The sequence below is a fragment of the Scleropages formosus genome, chromosome 1 (assembly GCF_900964775.1).
Source record: "Scleropages formosus chromosome 1, fSclFor1.1, whole genome shotgun sequence".
NCBI lineage: Eukaryota > Metazoa > Chordata > Actinopteri > Osteoglossiformes > Osteoglossidae > Scleropages > Scleropages formosus.
The window spans coordinates 31,256,979-31,279,019 of record NC_041806.1 but is presented as its reverse complement, the minus strand read 5'-3'; the positions used below and the strand labels follow the sequence as shown (position 1 = coordinate 31,279,019).

The window sequence follows — 22,041 nt, the reverse complement described above, 5'->3', positions numbered from 1 at the left end:
GTACCGCTCAAAGTGCTCTCGAGATGCCTTTTTTAAACGACGCTCACAGAGCGGTTTAGCATGAAACTGGGACAGTGACAGCCGGGTGCATATGATATGGGACCGAGGGGGCAGACCGAAACCACGCGGAGGCTGGGTCCCTAAGACCAAGACTCAGAGCCGGGGACCGAGGAGCGACCGAGACCACCTTGGACCGTCCGAAACAACCCGCGGGGGAGTGGAGAAAGCGCACGCACCAGAGTAGAGACCACGAATCGAGAGTGGGGACCGCGCCGGTTCTCCATCATGGAAGCCGTTCGTTCACCTCTCTTCTCGCACGACGCGTCTTTGCAGCAATCGGTGCTGACCGCTTTTAGCTGGAGGTATAAAGTATTGCGGAAGAGTAGGTCGGTACCGTTCCGAGCTGAGGAATTAATGGTCTCTGCGAATTGCGAAAGTGTTAAACTGCAAACGCTACGCTGACACAAACTCTGCTTTTGAAGGTAGCGCTCTGTGTGCCTGGCCCGCGCTGGAAGGTCCCTCCCCGCTGCAGGGCGACACGGGGGCGGAGCGGGGGGGGGTTAAGAGGGCGGAGGGGGCAGCAGGCGGCGAGGCGGAGCCGCCCACCGGCTCATGGCCCCTCCTGTAAGCGAAGAGCTCTCGGCGCGATTATAAAGCAAACCCGCGGAGCGAAGCACCGACAGAGGGGGTCTCTGTGGAGGCAGCTGGACTAGGCTAACAGGCGCCGTTGGCTGGTTCATTCAGCACTTCGTAACTCGTATAGTTCATCAAAATAAAAGTTTCCACAACGAAGATGACCACGGTCGTGGCGTCGACATTCTTTGACTTCGGCGAAATGATGACCAAGGTACGCTTCTTTTTATACAGCTTTGGCCCACTGCGGTTTTTAAACTTAGTGTTTAACACGCCAGCGATCGATGGATATTAAAAAAAAGGCGCAACTGAAGGAAGCGCTCTTTCTTCCCCGTGACCGCAGATGTGCGCGTGCTCGCTACGGCGGTGCGCTCGCGGAATTTGCTCGTTATTCGCAGCTCGGCTGTCGCCGCGTGGCTCGCTGTGGAGCTGCCACGCTGAGGTCGCAGACGGACACGTTTCCACGGGGTTATACGGCAGTGCTGTCTTTAAATTTGCACTCAGGCCCGCATGTTGTGAGGGTTTGGTGGGGAGGGGCGGGATACTTACTGTTCTGTTATCATTTTCTTTTTGTTAAGCAGCGCGTCACTTGTAGATACTACTACGCCACCGTTACTAGAACTTTCAGAAGCTACTGTGTTGACATTCGTGTCATTGATTGGGCAAAGAAGCTTAAGTTATATTCTTACAGGTGTCATGTTTTAACTCACTGTAGTGAAATCTTTAGTTCGTGATAGGCTTAAGTTTAGTTGGACGTTTCTTTATACACTTGTCTGATTTGAGCGCGTTCTGCAGAGGGATAAAATTTAAATAACTACTTTTGCAGGTTATTCAAATCACCGTAGCCGCAACTTTTTTTTTTTTTCTTTCCCTAAAGGAATCCCCATACTCGCAGGAGACACGTGTGAATTTGTACGAAGCGCGAGGCTGTGCACATACATAGACTAGTGATGCACTGTACAGTGGTGGCACGCGCTCTGCCCTTCTCACTAGCCCTGCAAGTTGCTTTATGGTTTTTACTGCTCCTTTTAAACTTTATAACTGAGGTTAAAAACGGGTTATAACAGCCCTTTCGCGGGTTTTGCACCAAAACAAACCGCCACGAAGCTTACGAATGAATGAACGCGTGTAGGAATGCGGATTTCATGCGCACAGAAAAAGCGCTGTTCCACACTCCGCTATGGTATTTTTCGCTCTGGTTTTGAGTCACGTCGCCCGCGCAGGCCGCGTTATGTAACCACAGACATTATAGAGCGAGCTCATCTTTCAGATTTCATAAGAAGGAAAAAAAAAAATCAATAATTTGGCTTGTTGTCCTCGCCCCGCAGTCCGAAAACGTTCCTGAATGGCCACAGGTCTCCGTGGTGGAGAGCGAGTCTGCATATTTCACCACAAAACTTTTCCTCAGTTCTGCTGCATGTCTAAAACATCAGTTTCCGATCAAAATTGTACATGGTTCACTTCCTAATAGTAAATGCAAGTGGTGTAACTTAGACCTTTTTTGCTGGGGAAGCAGTCCTGCTTCTGCTAAAAGGGCTAGCTGTGTGGTGGCCTGCTGCGGCGCAGCCACAGTCGTTTAGAAGTTCTCTGGTGGACCAACTCAAAAAGCAGTGCTGAGTGGAGCTTCTGCAGAACATGAAGCTGCACACGGGAGATGTGGCCAAGACCTGTGAACTTCCTCTTGACTACAGGATAAACTTACTGGCCTCCAACCCCAGATCTGTGTTGCACTCTAGTCATTGTAGTTCAGTTGACTTCGGGGTGAAAGTGATTAGTCAGTAAGACGCTTGGTGTTTCTTTACTGTCGGTTAAGGCTCAAGGTCCAGTGATCCACTTGTTTTGTTAGTACCTGTTTGTAATGTATAAATGAATTCTACCTGAGTTACTGGTTGGGTTTGTACTTCATTTAGTAACTCAAGTGGCGATGGACCAAAGGTTGTTCAAGATGGGAATCTTAAAACTAGCTACCATTTAGTGCTTCACTTGTTGAATCTCTAGTGTTTCCTCCACAAGATGGTGAGGCATGTAACATGGAAAAAGTGAGGATATTCAGTTCGTGATATTATGCTTCAGGTTTCCTACGAGAAGCAGAAACTTTAACAATAGTAATGTTTAAAAACTGATGCACTAGTTGAGTGTGGTCAGTCATGTGTTCTGAAAAGTGACAGGAAATAATTACTCTGGTATGTATGTCAGATGTTGAAATTTTTGGCTTACTCAGTTTTGTTGTACATGTGTCTGCCTTTTCAAAGAGCAAAGATCACTTAAAGCTTGCAATTTTAATGATCTCGTGCACTTGTTTAAATGTGCGTAGTAAGAGCTCAGTTTGAAAGTATTGCACCATTCAGATTAGATCAAGAAGCGAATGTCAAGAAATTTTTAAAATTTGGGAACTCCAAGAGTTGTGAAAAGCTCTCAGAACATTTAGCCCTGTGTAAGTACTTTTTGCTACAAGCCCTTGAGCTTGTCATTGTAAAAAAAAAATTTTATTTTATTTTTTAACTGGTACTTTTAATTTGTGAAGACTCTTTGCAGTACAGTATATGTATTAGAAAGGTTAACAAAAATCATGTAGCTACAGCTTTTAATGTACTGAGTCAAGAGTTTTTAAATTGTTTTCTAGACTTCTTGGAGATTGGGGTGTGGGACTGACAACATGCATCAGGTAACCAAAACCATGCGTTGCTGTTTATAGCTGAATTTCTCATCCGTATGCCGAGTCCAGTTCAAAGTTTGAAAGTAAGAACATTGTCGTTGTATCAGTCCCAGATTAGCATTTGCTTCCACAGAGTGGTCTAATTAAACATATTGTTGTTTGCTCATCTTCCATTAAATATATTCTAAGGAGAAGTATGAAGATGTACGAATAATGTATGACACATTTCTGTTTCTGTCAACAGAACAACAAAACAAACTACAACAACAACATCCTTACTGGCTCCCATCAGATACCTGCCTCCTGCACTGGTAGCACCCCTACGATGGTCTCCCCCACTGGGGCCCTGCTGGACAGGAAGGCAGTGGGGACCCCCTCAACAAGTGGGATGTACCAGAGGCGACATTCTGCCTCTCTTCCAAGCTCAAAGTTCAACCAGAATCAGTTCATCAATGGCCTTAAAGTAGACCCCTTGCCCACCTTGGGCAGTGGCAGCAGCAACAAGGAGAACCGCTTCCGGGATCGCTCTTTCTCTGAAGGCGGTGAGCGTCTGCTGCAGAAGTCACTCAGCATGACTGGCAGTGGCAACAGCCAGGTAAACTCCAGCCGCTACAAAACAGAGCTGTGCCGTCCCTTTGAGGAGAATGGCGCCTGCAAGTACGGTGACAAGTGCCAGTTTGCGCATGGTGTCCGTGAGCTCCGCAGCCTGAGCCGCCACCCCAAGTACAAGACGGAGCTGTGCCGCACCTTCCACACCATTGGCTTCTGCCCCTATGGCCCACGCTGCCACTTTGTCCACAATGCTGAAGAGCGCCGGGGGCCTCCACCACTCTCAACCTCCAACAAGCTGGAGAGGCCCCGTCTCCAGCACAGCTATAGTTTTGCTGGGTTCTCAAGCACAGGCAGCCTGCAGGACAGCCCCACATCTGTCACCCCTCCACCCATCTTCTCCACTGAGGATCTCAGTGGGTGGCCCAGCAACCCATTCACTTACTCCAGCCAGGAACTGGGGAACCTGTTCGGCCCCAGCCTAGGTGGTGCGTTCAGCAGCGATCTTTCAACTCAAGCACCCCCCTCCCCAACAGCAGCCTACTTCCGACCGATGTCCGAGTCGCCTTCCAGCCCTCCGGAATCCCTCTCAGATCAAGAAGGGTACCAGAGCAGCTCAGGGAGTCTGAGTGGCTCAGAGTCCCCTGTTTTGGATGCTACGCGTCGCCTACCCATCTTCAGCAGACTCTCCATCTCAGATGAGTAAATCAGACACACATTACTGAGATGGTGCAAGAGAAGGAAGGCAGTGGTCACTCCCCTCTCCTGCTCCACCCTTCCCACTTTCCTGGCTTTGTTTACAAGTGAGGGACAGTCAGATTTATATCCAACTGTTTTAAATTAAGCTGAATGCTGCCCCACTTCACCCGCAGTGACAGTCAAATCCTTTCCTGCCGTTCACTTTGCCTTTCCTCGCACATTGCTACCCTAACCTTCACCGATGTGGGCCTGGTAAGTTCTACTTCAGAAGAACCGTTCAGAACTCCAGTTTCAAAAGGACTAGTTGAATTAAGGGAGAGTCTAAAATGGCCTTTCAGCTAAAGCAATAAAAGGGGGGGGGGGGGGAACTCCTATAAGTTCCTCAAAACAGCCACATCTGACTTCATGCCTCCCACTTTCTTTGGTGCCAGAAGGGTGAAACAGTTGTAGAAAACGAGAGCTCTGTGGGAAAGGTGTTAGTCTGTGACTAATGCTACACATCTCATGTGATGTCTTTCTCCTATTCCCTGGTCATGGTTTCATGTTCTTCACTGGCCACTGCCTCAGGATCCCTATTCATGTTTGGCAAACAAAGGATGCAACCACAGCCTTATGTACAGTTTTGTAGCAGCAGCTAAAGAATCAAAGTGCCTGGGGGAGTGTTGTAGCCAGTGCTAAAGCAAAGGCCTGCAATTGGCCCCATCATTCCTGTAGGAACACCCACGTGTGGAAAATCTGCAGGAAGGATTTGAAAGATTGGGAAGATTGTACTGGCTTGAGAGTTTGACAGGAAAATACTCATTTTCTTTATTTTGGTGTGATAAGAGTTCTGCCCCCCCTTTCATCACCATGACAGCATCCTTAACTTGTGGCCTTAAGATGTTTTTATTTAAATGTAACTCTTTCAAATGTCTTGTTTTTGGGAGGAGATTGTTGCTGATGTTGGGGGGGGGGGGGGGGAGAATGACCTTTGACACCAAGACTGTTGCCCTCCTGCTTCTGCTGCCCTTACCCCAGACTTTAATGCATTCTGCCAAGCATGGGCACATTGTGTTTCATCAGTGCAGCTGTGGTCTGCCACAAAGTGGTCCGTTCCTACCTAAATTCCACTTTGTGGAGCACTTTTTTTTAGCCCTCTCATAACCGCTTGCTTTTTTATTTTTTGTTTTGGAAAACCTTTCAAAATGTAAGATTTGCTTGTCACTGCTTATTTATCAAACATATTTATTGCTGATCATATGCATTTTTTTGTTAATTTTGTTTGTATTTATCTGGATAATAATGAAACGATAGAATATATTTTCTTTTATGTTAAATTATGATCTTCCATATTAATCTAAAGATTGTGAACTTTTCCACAGTTAATATATTCTTCAGTTTTTTTTTTTTTTCTCTCCACTGTTTTATCATGAGGGGGAAAACAGACTGCAAAAGTGTTTTTTGCATTTTAATTATTTATTGTAAGTTTTTTCCATCCTTAATGTTGGACTGCAATTTCAGGATTCTTACAGTGGCTTACTTTCATTCCTAAACTTAACTAGTAGGAGTGGGCTTATTGGCCTTACTTGACCTTTAGAATGTATAGTCTATAACTTGCCTTGACAATAAGTCCCTTCCCGATACTCTAAACTCCACACCTTAATGTGGACTGACATTGCAAATCTCAATAATATAGCTGCTCCCCTGGTTCTGTATCGGTCCTTTGTGGTTTGTTTGCGGTTCAAGTGTGTAGCCCATTGCCTAATGTCCTCAAAAAAATATATATAGAAATTTAACCTAGGAATTGGTGCACATTGACTTAGCTGATATTTGAGACAATTGCCTCAAATTTGAAGTAGTAAACAGGAGTGTGTAAATATGTACTTTAAAAAATTTGTTAAAAGTAAACTTACAATGACAAGCCAAGATTCTGGGAAGAAAAAAAAAAAAGTTGGCAACCAAAACGTTTAACAATTTAGCATTTAAAAATGTTGTAGCAGCAAAAAATTGCGAACGAGTGACAGATGGTCTAGGGAGTAGGAGTCTATTATTGTGGAGAGTATTCAGTTTTGTTACCTTAACATTTTTATACGTGTTCTAAAGTGATTTAATTCTGCATTTATGGTCAAATAAGTTTCTTTCTAATTTTAAAACTCTGATCTTGTTAGTTTACCATGAGTGAATAATGGAATCAAACCATTCTCCCAGCAAGTGAGAGGTTATTAAAGTGCAGGCAGTGTGTGACAGAAAAACAGGTTTTAACTTTGTTTCTCTGTAGTTATAAGTGCCTCTTTGAATACATTCCAAGTTTCTGCCTATTTTGTCTGTTTTGGGGGGAGGGTGATCAGGGCTGGAAATAAGTGTTTATAGTGAGGATTGACAATGAAAGCAAACTGAATGTATTTCTTTCGGTGTTCCTGCAGTAATTTTTTTTTTTTTTTTTTTTGTAAAGACCAATTTGCAGTTTAAATAAACCCCATATTTTTGAATAAAAGGTCTAATGTGCAGTTATTGACAGTGGTATGCACATTTCTATTAGATACTGACCTATGGAACATGGTGTGATTTGGTCTAAAATGCTGGAGATCAAGTTGATTGAGCTAATGTGCAGTGATGGGGAAAAGTATGAACTACCAGTATTAATAGGGGGATGGAATCAGGGGATAGGTAATATTAGAATATACACAACATTAAAATCACCTGCCTAATATTGTGTAGGTTCCTCTTGTGCCACCAAAACAGCTCTGACCCAGCGAGACAGGGACTCTACAAGACCTCTGAAGGTGTCCTGTAGTATCTGGCACCAAGATGTGAGCAGACCTTTAAAATCCTGTAAGTTGCGAAGTGGGGCCTCCATGGATTGAACTTGTATTTCCAGCACATCCCACAGATTCTCGATCAGATTTGATATCTGGGGAAATTGGAGGCCAAGTCAACACCCTGAACTCTGTCATGTTCCTCAAACCATTCCTGAACAATTTTTCCAGTGTGGCAGGGTGCGTTATCCTGCTGAAGGAGGCCACTGTCATCAGGAAATACTGTTGCCATGAAGGGGTATACATGGTCTGCAATAATCTTTAGGTAGGTGGTACGTGTCAAAGTAACATCCACATAAATCCCAGGACCCAAGGTTTCCCAGCAGAACATTGGCCAGAGCATCACACTGCCTCTGCCGGCTTGCCTTCTTCTCATAGTGCATCCTGCTGCCATCTCTTCCCCAGGTAAATGATGCACACCTACCTGGCTGTCCACATGATCTAAAAGAAAATGTGATTCATCAGACCAGACCACCTTCTTTCATTGCTCCATGGTCCAGTTATGACGCTTTCGGTGGTGGATGGGTCAGCATGGGCACTTTGACTGGTCTGCAGCTATGCAGCTCTATACATAGCAAGCTATGATGCACTGTGTCCCCTGACATCTGTCATGGCCAGCATTAAGGTTTTCAGCAATTTGTGCTACAGTAATTCTTCTGTGGGATCACACCAGATGGGCTAGCCTTCATTCTCCACGCACATCAATGAGTCTTGGGTACCCATGACCCTGTCTGACTGTTCACTTGCTGCCTAATATATCCCACCCCTTGACATGTGCCCTTGTAAAGAGATGATGTTATTCACATCACCTATCAGTGGTTTTAATGTTGTGGCTGATCGGTGTATACTACTGCTACCCTGAAGAAAAAAAAAAAAAAAAACACATTCAGCCTATTCTATAGGCCAAAGCTTCCTAGAGACTGCAGATTTATACTGAACTGGCCTTCTTTGCATCAGCATCCTTGATTTCCTTCTCCCCGCATGCTGTCGTTCAGGCTTCGACAGTGACAATGAACGGCTGTGCGGATGCTTGGCTGTCAGCCCCGGGCAGATGCAGGGGAAGTCAGTTGATGGGAAGAAACGTGCTTTTGTCAGGCCACACATGGGCCAGCAGCCCACAGGCAGGTCCTAACTTAGCTAGTGTGACTCGAGAACTTGCTGCATCGCACCTGCATGGCCTCTTGCCATGGAACCAGTCTCTGACATTATCAGATGATTAGTGCTCTGGAAAAAGGAGCTATTTCATTTCCTGACAACTCTGGTTTGTTGAGGGAGGAAAACATGGGTTCCGTTTCTCACATGTACGCTGGTATTCACAGGCTAAACGTCCATGTATTTGTTGAAAGGAAACTTCCTATTTTGCAAACAGCCTCCCAAACTCACCTCTTCTGGACTCACTTCGACCATGATCCATTAAGTTCATGTAAAGTATAAATGTTCATGCACTATAAGTTTGAGATCACGCCTGTTAATGGATAAACCTTCATTCAACTACTCCTGTAATGTAAATGTTTACATATATACTGTATATGTATATATAAATATATACACATTTTTTTCTATATATATATATATACAAACAAAATTAGGAAGGAATCGTCAATATTCAGATAGTTTTATGCAGCTACCAAAGTGATGTACATTGATTCATATGGTGGAAAGAACTGTACTTAAACATCTGCATCTATGTTGCTCTTTCTGCTAATGTAATGCACACATTGTATTTTCTATGACATGTACTTCGCGTTGGAGAAAAGCGTCTGCTAAATTAATAAATGTAAATGTAAACTGGCCACCTTCCTGCGCATGGTTTGCGCTTCAACTGTTTTCCAGGAAAGTGCTGCCAGAGCAGGAAATTCAAGTTCAGTTGAGCCCAGCACTTTCCCAAGGATACAGGTCAATGGGGGAAAGGAGGGGGGTGAACATTTTTTTTTTCCCCTGCAAATCACACATTTTCAACCGGCCTTAGTGCAAAGCTGACTTAATGTGTTTGCTTTTCAAAACTTGTCCTTCACGCTTGAATTAAGACACTTATTGTGTTAGCATACCAACTGCTTCCCAAAGAACACACACTGTCCAACTGTATTTGTAGTAAAGTCCACGTCACTTTTCCCAAACTCAGGTGGCCTTCTGGTTTCGCTGTAACAGCCGAGGCGCTGCACGCGTGCTCTCTACACCCAGGCTTCCCATTGTTTCAAAATGACTGTTCTGCACGTGACGTGGAAAGTCCTACTTCCTGTTTATGATGAAGTCGAGTTAAATGGCATTTCACACACGCCAGGAAGTAGTTTGTTGGTTCTTGGGAAGGTCTGGCAATGGTACGGTCCGTGGATGTGGTAAGAGCAGAGGGACGTGAGGGTATACTTTCACAAAAGAAAAAGGCAAACCTGATATCGCAAATTTCCACTCATTGTTTCACTTTAAAGTTTTGAACATCACATCCTGACTCTCCCTCATCCAGGACTTCTTCATCAGGAGAGCACGACCTGAGACGAATGCAGTGGCTCCTCTCTCTGTTGCTCCAGTAGCTGTAAGAAGAAGTTGCTTTTTGATTTAAGAAAGACATAGTTCCAGCACATCAATCAGCCACCACAAATTTAATCTTCGTAATTCAGTATCACATTAGCTACATGTCAACTCTTCAGCTACTCTGAAAAAGGAGCCACAGAGAGAGAGAGGCAGAGCAGTGTTAGTGTTGGTGGGGTGGGGGGCTGGTGTAGAAATGATTGAAATCTAAGGTTCAGACATGCTCTGGTTTCCCTGTGGGCAAAGGCAGGGCAGACAGCCTCAGGCTCACTCAGGCGACCTGTGAAAACACGCCGTTGCCAAAGAAAACAAGCTGGGCTTGTGGTTTGAAGAGTACAGTGTTGTTTTCTCTGTGTGCTCTGGGCTCATCACTCTCCTCCTGAGTCATTCTGCCACCTTCTGCACTTCGGTTAATGTAAACATGAGTAGGTCTTCCTCTACACACTCCTCAGGGTTAAGTAGTACAAGCAAGCGCACGCTGGTGTGCAGCCTCGTGCAAAGCTTCACAGGTGTACCGAACATCACTCCACGAAGGTCTTGGTACAGCTGGGAATTTTTTCATCTTTTAATTTGTTTTAAGAAATTCAGGGGAAGAATCCAATTGTGACGACCTGGTAATTTGGATGCTTTTTAAATGAACTCGCACATAGAGGTCAGAACAGGTAGATCTACAGTACTTGTAGTTAATGGTTGTTTATTGCTCTCGATGGGCTGTTTTATGTTACAAGAGGAAGGAAGTCCAGATAACTTCATATAGTTTATATGGGCTAAAACACAATGAATATAAATCATTCTCGTTTCTGGAGTTAAATCCACCCAATGAGACCATCTGTTTTCCAGTTTGATTTTGGTTTAAAAAAAAGCTCAATAACCAACTTCACACTTTCCAAGAGTCCCACAGTCTGATACATTTCAGAGCTTTGTATAGACACCTATGGTCTGTTCTTACAGTAACCAGGAAGCAATGCCCTTATACCATTTTACAATACAATACATAGAAATGCCTCGAAATACTGGGATCCTCTGCTTTTGTTTTTATGTCCCAATGAAAACACAAATTCATCATTCTTTAAATTGCAGCTTGGATTGTCATGTCTATGAAAGGCACCTGGTCAAAATATATATATTTTTTTTAATTTAAGTTGTAAAAATTACTTGCAGTTTCACCTCCCATGCTGTATTTAGGATTTTATTTTTAAGTTGAAGTATAAACACTGAAACAAAAACAAGCAGTTTTTCTCTTGGCCTAGAGGGGTCCTTAGGGAGCAGATGATGGATTTCATTTCTTTTGAGGGAATGGAAGTACCAGACAATAAGGAATGGAGCCATTTATTTTCAGTTTACTAACAACTACTTTTATTATTAACCATTCTTTTAATCTGGGATGTGATATCTCCCAAATACAAAACGGGAGGAAAAAAAATAAATAAATGAAAATCAATGCAATCTGAATAAATGGCAAAGCAGTACAAGAAGCTTTAGGACAAACACAATTTACTTTCAGGGTCACAACTAGAATTAGGTTCTGACAGTCTGAGCCTGAGAAACCAACCTCTATTCACATGTGTATACAGTAAAAATGAGGAAGTACCTAAAATAAAACCATTGTTCAAATAATCAGGCAAACTTCCTCATCTCCTCCTTCAGACCTGGGCCTTATGGCAACAGCTGGTTGAGCTCCACTGGAGAAGGCCAAGACCGATGCCCTTTCTTCAGTTCTCAAGGCAGGTAATAAAAACAAGAAGGGAGTGCAAGATCCAGTAAATAATCAGCCAACTGACAAGTTTTGAAAAATATCACACTGGATGCCTTCCATTAAGATTAACTCCTGCATAAGAACCTGTCCAGCAGGCTCCCTGCCTCTCTCCTTCTCCACCTCCTGAGGGCTTGTTACCTGGGGATTCGCAAAGACATGTGCACTAAAGTGTTACCTGAGCCTTTATTTCACACCTCAGACCTGCAGTCACACTGCTTCTGTGCAATCCTGCACAGTATGACAGTGTAGACAAAAACAGTCACTGACCCCGATCAAGGAGAAAAGAAAAAAAAAAAAAAAAAAGACAGTCTTTTCTAGCGGTTGTGGTTTGCCTTGCCAGGAAATACTGCGCAAGCTCAAGTAGTCATCTCTTTTCAACTTGAATAAAATTCTTGGCCGTTAATTTCACAACATATTTCTGCAGCTAGTCTATTTAGTGCACCAACCGTGTACAGGGTTGACACCACAGAAGTAGAAGAAGTGACACACTAAGGAACTTTGCTCTGCATTCCCATCAGTGAGATCACTCAGTGTGATAGGTTGAAGTGTTGTGTCCCACAAACCTCAGCCTTCACTCCAAAATGACCAAACAGCTCATTATCACTGCGGTAAGTAACATCATCACCTGCATGGGAACCTATGGCAGTAGAGGCCACAGGTTAACAAGGTCTTTTTATTATACAACAGCCCTCTGAAGTTATTGCTAATATTTTTGGCTATCACTCAGCCATTTGGGAAGCCCAGGGACTGGGTAAACAGTGTAGATTAAAGCGTACATAAAAGACAAGGCCACAGCCCAGGTGCTATCTGGCCAACCACTTCTCCACAAATGCTGCCGTTTACTGAGCTAACAGCCTGCCATCCTGCCCAGCAAGTACACAACAGTGGCGATAAGGGCAATGGGCACATGACCGCAGGCTGGGAGGGCAATGCGGTGAGGTGTGTCTGACCACAAACAGTCTTCTGTGACGCATAACCAGCAACATATTGCATCTGAAAACCATGCAGGCCACCCTACCAATTGTATTTAGGAGCCTATCATCCGGTTATTCATTGAGCCTTTGTCCGAAGTAGGGTGGTCTGTCCCGTGTCTTCTGTGTTTTTTAATAAGGAACACAGTGGGCTCTGCGATCCTCAGGAAACGCTGCTCCTAGAGTGGCTGCCAGTGGGCGAGACCTGCGTCAGGTTACAGTTGAATCCTGTTCGCACCCTGATGGGCTGGAGCCCTGGATCTGTGCCTTGATGGGAGGGGTCTGCTTGGTTACTGTCACCTAAAAGACCAACACATCATAATAAAGCCTTTGTCCTTCACAAAAATAATTACGTCACAAAAAAGCAATCACACAATGTCACAGGTAATGGGAAGTCTCCAAGTAACGTTAAATTATTCTTTTTTTTCATTACAGTAAGTACGGACTATTATTACAATTATTATTCCAGACTTATTGCAGTTGTTTTCAAATCTTTGGAGGAATGGTAAACAGAGTAGACACTTAGCAGTAAATCCTTTTTTTTTTTTTAAAAATGACTGAATAAATGGAACAAGATAAGCTAAATGGGTTGTTTCAAAACAGCTCTGATATTACCTTTTGGGATTTGAACACCAATTTTCTGTTATTCTCCCCCTATTTCACATACCGATAACTAACAGGGTGACTGCAGAGCTAATCTGTTTTCTGCACACAGCTGTCCATTTGCAAAGAAAACAAGCAGAATTTAACAAAAAACTGCACAGCACAGAAACACATGAAAGATAAGGAAATTTACAAGAGCAGCAGAACTGATACAGAAAACAAAGCAATACTGTAGGCTCTAAGTAAAATTTCCCACAAGGTGCCACTCCATTGCACAGGGGTGCTTGACCACAGTAATTATAACAAAACTTGACTATACACCCACTTACCTCTCTGTGTGGCAGTAGACATGTTGCAGTTAGCATATTAATAGATAAACTGGATGATTCAAAACATTCAACCAAATGTAAATTCATAGCTCTATATTTGCTCTTTGGGGGCACGGTGGTGCAGCGGGTTTGGTCAGGGCCTGCTCTCTGGTGGGTCTGGGGTTTGAGTCCTGCTTGGGGTGCCTTGCAATGGACTGGCGTCCCGTCTAGGGTGTGTCACCTTCCCCTCCAGCCTTGCACCCTGTGTTTCCGGGTTAGGCTTGGCACAGGGGTTTCAGATAATGCGTGGGCGTGTGTATGTGCTCTTCATTTATGAGATGTTCCAGGAAGAACACAGACTTGATTAACACATTTAAAAAATGATTAAGAGTCCAGTTCTAGTTCATGATTTCAAAATCATGCATCATGTTCCATAAACAGCTCAGTAAACAGGCATAGGCTGCAAAAAAAGAAAAAAAAACAGCACATAGGGGATCATGTAAGGATCATGGTTATTAGACCTGGAGAGGAAAGGAGAGATTTCACATCACAGCTGATCTAGTGCAGAGTCTTCAAGTAACCTAATGATAAGAGGAACAATAGAAAAGACTGGATTATACACTTGGATGTTAACTTTGGGTGACACTATGAAGCACTATTGATTCTCTGGAAGGCTCTCTCTAGTTGTATTGGAAGGGACCACGTTGCAATGTTAGCCATCCCTAAACCCTGTGGCAGAAAAATAACCATTTTCTAAGCATAGGAATTAGGAGCAACAGGCTATAAAAAAGGTGATGATGCCTCATAATTCCACCTAAGCACAGATTGCAGGCCTTTATGTTTGTGGATGGAGCAGTAACAGAAATATGGTGGCTGCTTCATTTCTTCCCTTAATTTTCTAGTATTTACCATTACCTGACTCCTACCCAGTCCTCTCTTACGGTCAAGTTTTTGTTCCACTTTCGGTGAGGGTTTTCCCAATATAGGAAGTGAAATTAAGAATCAAACAGCCCATCCACTGTTTTCAGGAAGCACAGGCCCTCAGGCCCTCTCAGATCAGACTGTATGATTCTGTGAAACGAAGAGTGCCACCTGACCAAGCCAGTCCTGAGCTTGGAACAAATATGCGTCATATCACCGCCTTGTGAGCAAGACTCTGGTGGTGGTATGCAAACAATTTCAACAGCCTATGACACGACTGAAAACGGTTCACTAGAAGTGTTCCTTAATGGTGATGGGACAGTGGTGCTAAATTTCACAGCTTTAAATACCAAATCAAAAAGAAAGAGGAAGCCTTTCAATCACCAAAGAGGAAAATTTGATCACACAGAAAATCAATCTAATTCACATCTCTTTTTGAAAGAGGTACCAAAGTCAGAAATGTAAACTGAAGAGGATTAAAAACCCAGACTGAAAGAGACATATATAGGCATATACAGACTGACTGAGGCCAATGCAGGTGCAATGCAATGCAGAAATTGCAGGTGCATTGGTCACAAAAACTACAAGATTTAGCCTTTCAAGGGCAGCAATCTTAGAAATAATGGCAAAATAATTCATTTGTTATTACAGCTTGCAAGTTGAAGCTCACTGACAGGGTAGACGTACATTTTACAGGACAGTTGCTAAATGCCGCAAAAGTATAGCCTCAAAAATGACAGTAAAATGGAATCAGCACCTGTGTGATTCAATATCAACAAAAACTATATGTAATGAGCGTCACAAAACTGAAATGTATACAGGGCTGCTATTCAGAAACTGCTTGAATCCAAGGCCAATGCACTAATGTACTAATAAGATCCACCTAATCTGGAGCCCTTAGCCATTTAAAAAAAAAAAAAAAAAAAAGACATTCTGATGAGTCATCTTTCACTATTTTCTACATAAGGACAGGATTACATTTGGACAAAACCAAGGAATGCCTTTAACCTACCATGTCTGCTGTAAGCTGTTTAGCATGGTGGGGGGGTCTGTAATGGTATGTGCAGCCATCTCACGGGAGTCAGTAGGTCTGACGATTGCTCTGCATGTTCGTCTAACACCCAAGGAACACGAGGCCATTTTGCAGGACCAGGTGCACCCTATAGCCCAAACACTGAATAGTTCCTATATTCCAGCATGATAATACCCCGTACACACTGCTAAAAAAATTCAAGAGCAGTTTCTTGAACACCAAGATAAAGACAAATGCCTTTCACAGCCTCCCTGGTTACAAGATCTAAACATCACTGAACCTTTCTGGAATGTTCTGGAGCACAGGGTATGAAGGAAATTGTGTCCTCTTTGATCCTTCAAAGAGCTGGAGGCTTTTCTTCTATGCAATATAATGCAATATTCCACTACACAGAAATCCCACTACACACAGAAGAACCAAAGCTGTTCTGAAGGCAAAAAGTGTCCCTACTCCTTATTAGCTCCTTGATATTAATATTAGTTGTGTCAACTGTTTTCTGCACCCCCTGAAGGGGCCCAGTTAAACAAAACTTCTGGTATCAACTCAAGACTCCAGCTTTGATTCAATCCTTTTAAAAGGAGGGAGATAGAAGGTCTTGAAATTAACCCCTTAACAAAACCTGGTACCATATAAAGTAACTGAGATGTGTCTTGAAATGGGTCCAACTGGGCCAAGAACAGTCAGTCACATCAGTAATAAAAATATTTGGCTGTAGGCTTGGGCACTACCTCTTAGCAACTAATTACAGCTGTAGATGAAGGGTTGAAGCTTCATAACAAATGCAAGACCTCCTGATGGATGGATTCATAAGACCTGCCATACATTTTACATCAACACTGGGCCAGACTGGGCTTGTCTAAAGCCTTATGTAATCGCCCTAATAACCAACCTCCCTCGCCCCGCCTCAAGATGACTAAAAGTAATCTAATCAAACCAGTTGGTAACAGAGCAACCGTTACAATTTTGGGCACTAGGGACGGTCAATGTTTCAGTGAGGTTCTCAGACTATGGGAAGATACTTCCACCCACCGATAACTGGGGGTAGCTTTCGTCTGCAACACCACTGGAAACGCTGAGTCACCCACTTTCTTCTGCTTCTTGTTTTTGTATGTTAGTCTGCCAGAAGGTTTTCTGTATGGTGGTTTTTCAAGACTGTGCTTATGGACACTTCACTTCTGCTGAGTAGGTGATAGCAGTGTTAGTACACAGCACATAAGTGAAGGTCATCTTCAAGGAATCTAGTTACAGATTTCCCTTGCATGGATTTTTTCCCAACACCCACCTGTAGGGCTTTCCAGACCAGAAATTATGCAGCCAAAGCAAGACTGTGACCATTCAGACAAGCCTAAATTCTATAAAAACATCATGCTGACAACAGATGAACTCAATGCTCTGAAAGAGGAACCCATTGAACTTTATGATGAGGACTTCTACGAAAAATGTCACTAGAATCATATAATAAAAAGTACCATAAAAAGGAAAGACAAGCAAGAACAAATCACAAGAAAGAAACCAGCTGGAATTCTTTTCTCTGAGGGAGGCAAGGAAACAAGAACGCATGCATACTCACAAACCGAAAAGAGAGCACAGTGCAGCACAGTCAAGCTCCTACTTATCAATGACATGTATTCTTCAAGAGCAGCCAGAGCGATGCCAAAAGATGGGAATGGAAACTGCGGTCTGTAGAGTGCACATTCATTCCATTCCCTTGGCAGACAGAGGTCAGACTGCACTGTCTCCATACTGTCATTTGAACAAGGGCTGCACCCTGTTGTGCAACTCAGCTGAAGTCTTATATAATCCATGTGTCAACTGGGGCAGCAGGACTTGCCTCAGCCCAGCTCTGGATACAGTGGCTTCACATGTAATAAGAGGTTGACTAACAACCAAAATCATTAACCAGTTTGAACTGTATTCATGTTAACTTGTTGAAGCAAATCGAGGGCTCAGGTATTAGATAACGAATATTGCTTTGGAAAAAATCACATGGCTGCCATTGTAGAGTTAATCCTTAATGGGTTTTGTTAAACTAATCAAAAGCAGCAAGATAATAATTACAGAATTAATTTGTAAAGCGGTGAAGATACAGGTGGTCCCCGATTTACGGTGGGGTTACGTTCCAGGAAACCTATTGTAAGTCGAAAATATCCTAAGTTGAAAATGCATTTAACACACACCGCAGCATGCCAGACTGAGAGATGTGGATCACTGCCACTACCCAGCATCGCGAGAGAGTATCTTACCACATATTTCTTGCCCGGGGGGGGGGGGAATCCAAATTCAAAATTCAAGGTACGGTTTCTACAGAATTCCTATCGCCAGCTCACCATCATAAAGTTGAAAAAATCGTTAATTGAACCATCGTAAGTTAGGGGCCACCTGTACACTGACCTATCCCTTAAATTGTTTTGTCTTCAGAAAAAATGTAGAAAAGTGAAAAATCAGTGTATACTTAATTTTGAAATAACTGTTGGGTTGGATGTAAAATGTTTTTAATTAATTAGTCCTCAAAGTCCTCTGAAAGAACAAATTTTATGACAAACTTTTTTTCAGAATTATTTTTAAAATTGTCGATTAACATTTATGCCCCACTCAAGGCAAGGGGAAGTAAACATTGTAATTCTTTCTCTGCAAATAATCTGTATTTTTACATAGTAGGTACAGACACTGCACACCTAGCTGTCTAATTACCTGCTTCAAATGTTGAGTACACAATTGCTCTTACGTGAATATTTTATTAGTTCACAAAACAGTTACACAAATCTGTAAGCTGAGAAGACAAGGACTTAGTAATAACAAAACTGTAGAAATACACTTTCCATCCATCCATCTATTTTCTTGCCCGCTTGTCCTTCTAGGGTCGCAGTGGCAACAGAGAGAGCAGAGGGGCCCAGCCACCCCTGTCCCCCGCAACTTCCTCCAGCTCAGCCCAGGAGATCCCCAGCCATTCCCAGGTCAACTGTGAGATAAAACCCCTCCAGCGGGTCCTGGGCCGACCTCGGGGCCTCGTCCCAGTTGGCCGTGCCTGGTATACCTCCAAAGGAAGGCGCGCAGGGGGCATCCTTATCACGTACACGAACCACCTCAACTGGCTCCTCTCAATGTGGAGGAGTAGCGGTTCAACTCTGAGTTCCTCCCGGATGTCCGAACTCCTTACCGTCACAGAGAGTGAGTCCCAACACCCTGAGAAGAAAACTCATTTCAGCTGCTTGTATCCGCAATCTTATTCTTTTGGTCATTACCCAGAGTTCATAACCATAGGTGAGGGTAGGGACGTAGATCGACCGGTAAATAGTGAGTTTAAAATAGAGATTTTCCTTATGGCTCAGCTCCCCCTTCACCACTACAGTCCGGTACAGCGACCGCATTACTGCTGCCGTTGCTCCCAGTCTGCGGTCGATCTCATGCTCCCTTCTTCCCTCACTCGTGAGCAAGACCCCAAGATACTTAAACTCCTCCACCTGGGGCAAATTTTCTCCGCTTACATGAAGGGGACATGCCATCCTTTTCTGTGAGAGAATTATGGACTCCAACTTGGAGGTGCTGATCCTCATCCCAACCACTTCATGCTTGGCTGCAAACTGTTCCAGTGAGTGTTAGAGGCAACTATGTGACGGCGCCAAAAGGACATCATCATCCACAAAAAGCAGAGACCTCACCTTCCGACTCCCACACACAATGCCCTCCTGACCTCGACTGCACCTTGATATCCTGTCCATGAAAACCACAAACAGGATTGGAGACAAGGCACAACCTTGGTGGAGTCCAACACCCACACTGAACGGGCTTGACTTAATGCCGAATATACGGACACAGCTCTTGTTCCGTGTGTACAGAGACCAAATGACTTGCAGTAGTGGCCCTGGCATCCCATACTCCCTAAGCACCTCCCACAGAACTTCTCAAAGAACACAGTCATAGGCCTTCTCCAAGTCCACAAAACACATGTAGACTGGATTAGTGAACTCCTATGCCCTCTCAATTATCTGTGAGGGGTTAAAAAGCTGGTCCACTGTTCCACGGCCAGGACAGAATCCGCATCGTTTCTCTTCAATCTGAGTTTCAACTATCAGCCGGAGCCTCCTTTCCAGCACTCTGGCATAGACTTTCCCAGGGAGGCTGAGAAGTGTGATACCCTGATAGTTGGCACACACTCTCCGGTCCCCTTTCTTAAAGATAGGGACCACCACCACCCCAGTTTGCCAATCCAAAGGCACTGTCCCCGAGGTCCATGCAACATTTCAGAGGCGTGTCAGCCATGACAGCCCTACAACACCCAGGGCCTTAAGCAGTTCCAGGTGAATCTCATCCAACCCCGGCGCTTTGCCACTGTGGAGCTTTCCAACTACCTCAGTGACTTCCACCAGGGAAATGGACTCTGATACCTCGGAGGCCTCTGGCTCTGATTCCTGTAAGGGAGGCATATCTCTCGGGTTTAAGAGTTCCCCAAAGTGCTCCTTCCACCTCCTGCCAATGTCCTCATTAGAGGTCAGAGTTTCTCCACTCTTGCTGAGCACATCTTGAGGGAAGCTCCTCCGAACCATCTTGAGCCGCCAGATGGTTCTCCAGAACCTCTCTGAGGCTGACCGACAGTAATTTTTCGTAGCCTCTCCAAACTCCTCCCATGCTCTGGATTTTGTTTCTGCAACCACAGCCGCTGCTGCCTTTTTTACCTGCCAGTACTTGTCTGCTGAGTCAGGAGTCCTCAGAGCCAACCAGCCCTGAAAGCCTCCTTCTTCAGCCTGATGACTTCCCTTACCACCGGTGTCCACCAGTGGGTTCTTGGGTTGCCTACCTCCTCCAGGACATGGGAGAAGCTCCCCCAGAAGTGTGAGTTAAAATCAGTCTGGACAGGGTCCTCTGACAGTCGTTCCCAGCATACCCTCACTAAATGCTTGGGTCTACCGGGTCTGTCCATCAGTTTTCCCTGCCATCTGATCTAACTCACCACCAGATGGTAATTGCTTGACAGCTCAGCACCCCTCTTCACCCGAGTGTCTAGGACATGTGGCCTCAAGTCAGATGAAATGACTACAAAGTCAATCATTGACCTTTGGCCCAAGGAGCTCTGGTACCAAGTACATTTATGAGCATCCTTGTGTTCAAACATGGTGTTCGTTATGGAAAAACCATGACTAGCACATAAGTCCAATAACATTTCACCATTTGATTTAGATTGGGAAGAATGGCTTGCCCAATCATCCCCTCCAGATTTCCCAGTCATTGCCGACGTGAGCGTTGAAGTCCCCCAGCAGGACTATGGAGTCTGTAGGTGGGGCCCTGTCCAGAACCCCACCCACCCTCTCCAAGAAGGCTGAATACTCTGAACTGCTGTTTGGTACACAAGCACACACAACAGTCAAAGTTTTCCTCTCTGCGACCTGAAGTCACGTTGTGGCACCCTCTGGTCCGCCAGGATAAACTCCAACTGTATGGCAGCCAGCCAGGGACTTGAGAGTATCCCCACACCTGCCCAGCGCCTCTCACCCTGTGCAACTCCTGAGTAGGAGAGAGACCACCCCCCTATCAAGGAGTTTGGTTCTAGATCCAGCACTGTGAGTGGAGCTGAGCCTAGTTGGTATCTCTCAACCTCCCACACCAGTTCCGACTCCTTCCCCCAGTGAGGTTACATTTCACATGCCAAGAGCCAGTTTCTGTTGCGAGAGGCCGAAATGCAACGCGTCACCCTGCCCGATCCAGCTCCCTGAAAAGCACTGCATCCGACCCCCATGAATAAAAATAGAAATACACTTTGCCACACATATTTAGTCAAATCGCTGCATGCAAATTTTGAAAAGGGTTCATAAAACTAAACCAAAACAGCTTTCACTGGCCTTATTTCTGTACAACCTCCCAAAAACTGAGAGCCTGAGATCACACTCAGTATGTGGAGCAGCTGGAGCCTGAATACTAGACAGGAAAAGCAACCACAACACAAATGAAAGAAGCTGCCAAATTATATCCTCTCCTTTTATTGCTCTGTGCATGTGTCTACCCTCAATGACATAAAAGTTCAAATGAAGTTTTCACTTTGTGATTGTCTCTCATATCATTAAGGGAAACCCTCCTTGGAGTGTAATGCCAGTCACCTAGTCATTAAACTATAGTGCATTTAACATATTTTTTCCCTGCAAGTCCAACTGCAGTCCCCTGTTCGGATAATTTGTGACAAGTGATACTGATAACCGATTTCACCAGCTTGTCACTGGACCTGGGCTCTATACGTGTTTATACCGTAATTATATAGTAACAGCTACAGGGTACTTGCTTTCTTGGTGCAATTTCTGTGAATAAAAGTAACGGCAAGTTGATCCTACATATACCAAAAAGCCAGAATTTAGGACAACTGTATAACATTTAAAAAAAAAAAAAAAACCCACTGAAACAGGCCCAGTCGCTCAGCTATGCAAACCTCACTTCACGATGACATACAGGTAGTGATGCATGATTAGAGCAGGAAAAATTCCCCCCTTCCATTTTCCAACCTGCTGCTGCATTGTATTACATAAGACTTCTTACAACAGAGAGCTTTGACATGTAATCTTAAACAAATGCAAGGAATTTAACAAACCATTCAGCCAGTAAGAGACT

The 22,041-nt window shown here is 44.2% G+C and overlaps 2 protein-coding genes across 4 annotated transcripts in view; one reads left to right on the top strand and one right to left on the bottom strand.

Moving 5' to 3' along the window:
* The first annotated feature begins 649 nt into the window (after nucleotides 1-649).
* On the top strand, nucleotides 650-5,849 carry LOC108924058 (mRNA decay activator protein ZFP36L1-like). 2 transcript variants are annotated; one of them, XM_018735177.2, is made up of 3 exons: nucleotides 650-847; nucleotides 3,257-3,298; nucleotides 3,534-5,849. In XM_018735177.2, exons 1-3 carry the CDS (start codon nucleotides 794-796, stop codon nucleotides 4,542-4,544), a joined length of 1,107 nt encoding a protein of 368 aa, XP_018590693.2. In that variant the 5' UTR covers nucleotides 650-793; the 3' UTR covers nucleotides 4,545-5,849. The 2 variants fall into 2 exon arrangements, with proteins under 2 accessions (XP_018590693.2, XP_018590694.2); XM_018735178.2 differs by lacking the exon at nucleotides 3,257-3,298 and having other exon boundaries at nucleotides 651-847; nucleotides 3,534-5,832.
* A 5,390-nt stretch (nucleotides 5,850-11,239) lies between these two features.
* rad51b (RAD51 paralog B) overlaps nucleotides 11,240-22,041 on the bottom strand; it is a 50,423-nt gene continuing 39,621 nt past the window's right edge. For both annotated transcript variants that reach the window (XM_018735175.2, XM_018735176.2), the window contains one exon: nucleotides 11,240-12,885. In XM_018735175.2, the coding sequence (XP_018590691.1) occupies nucleotides 12,749-12,885 (137 nt within the window). In that variant the 3' untranslated portion in view covers nucleotides 11,240-12,748. The remainder of the gene's footprint in view (nucleotides 12,886-22,041) is intronic.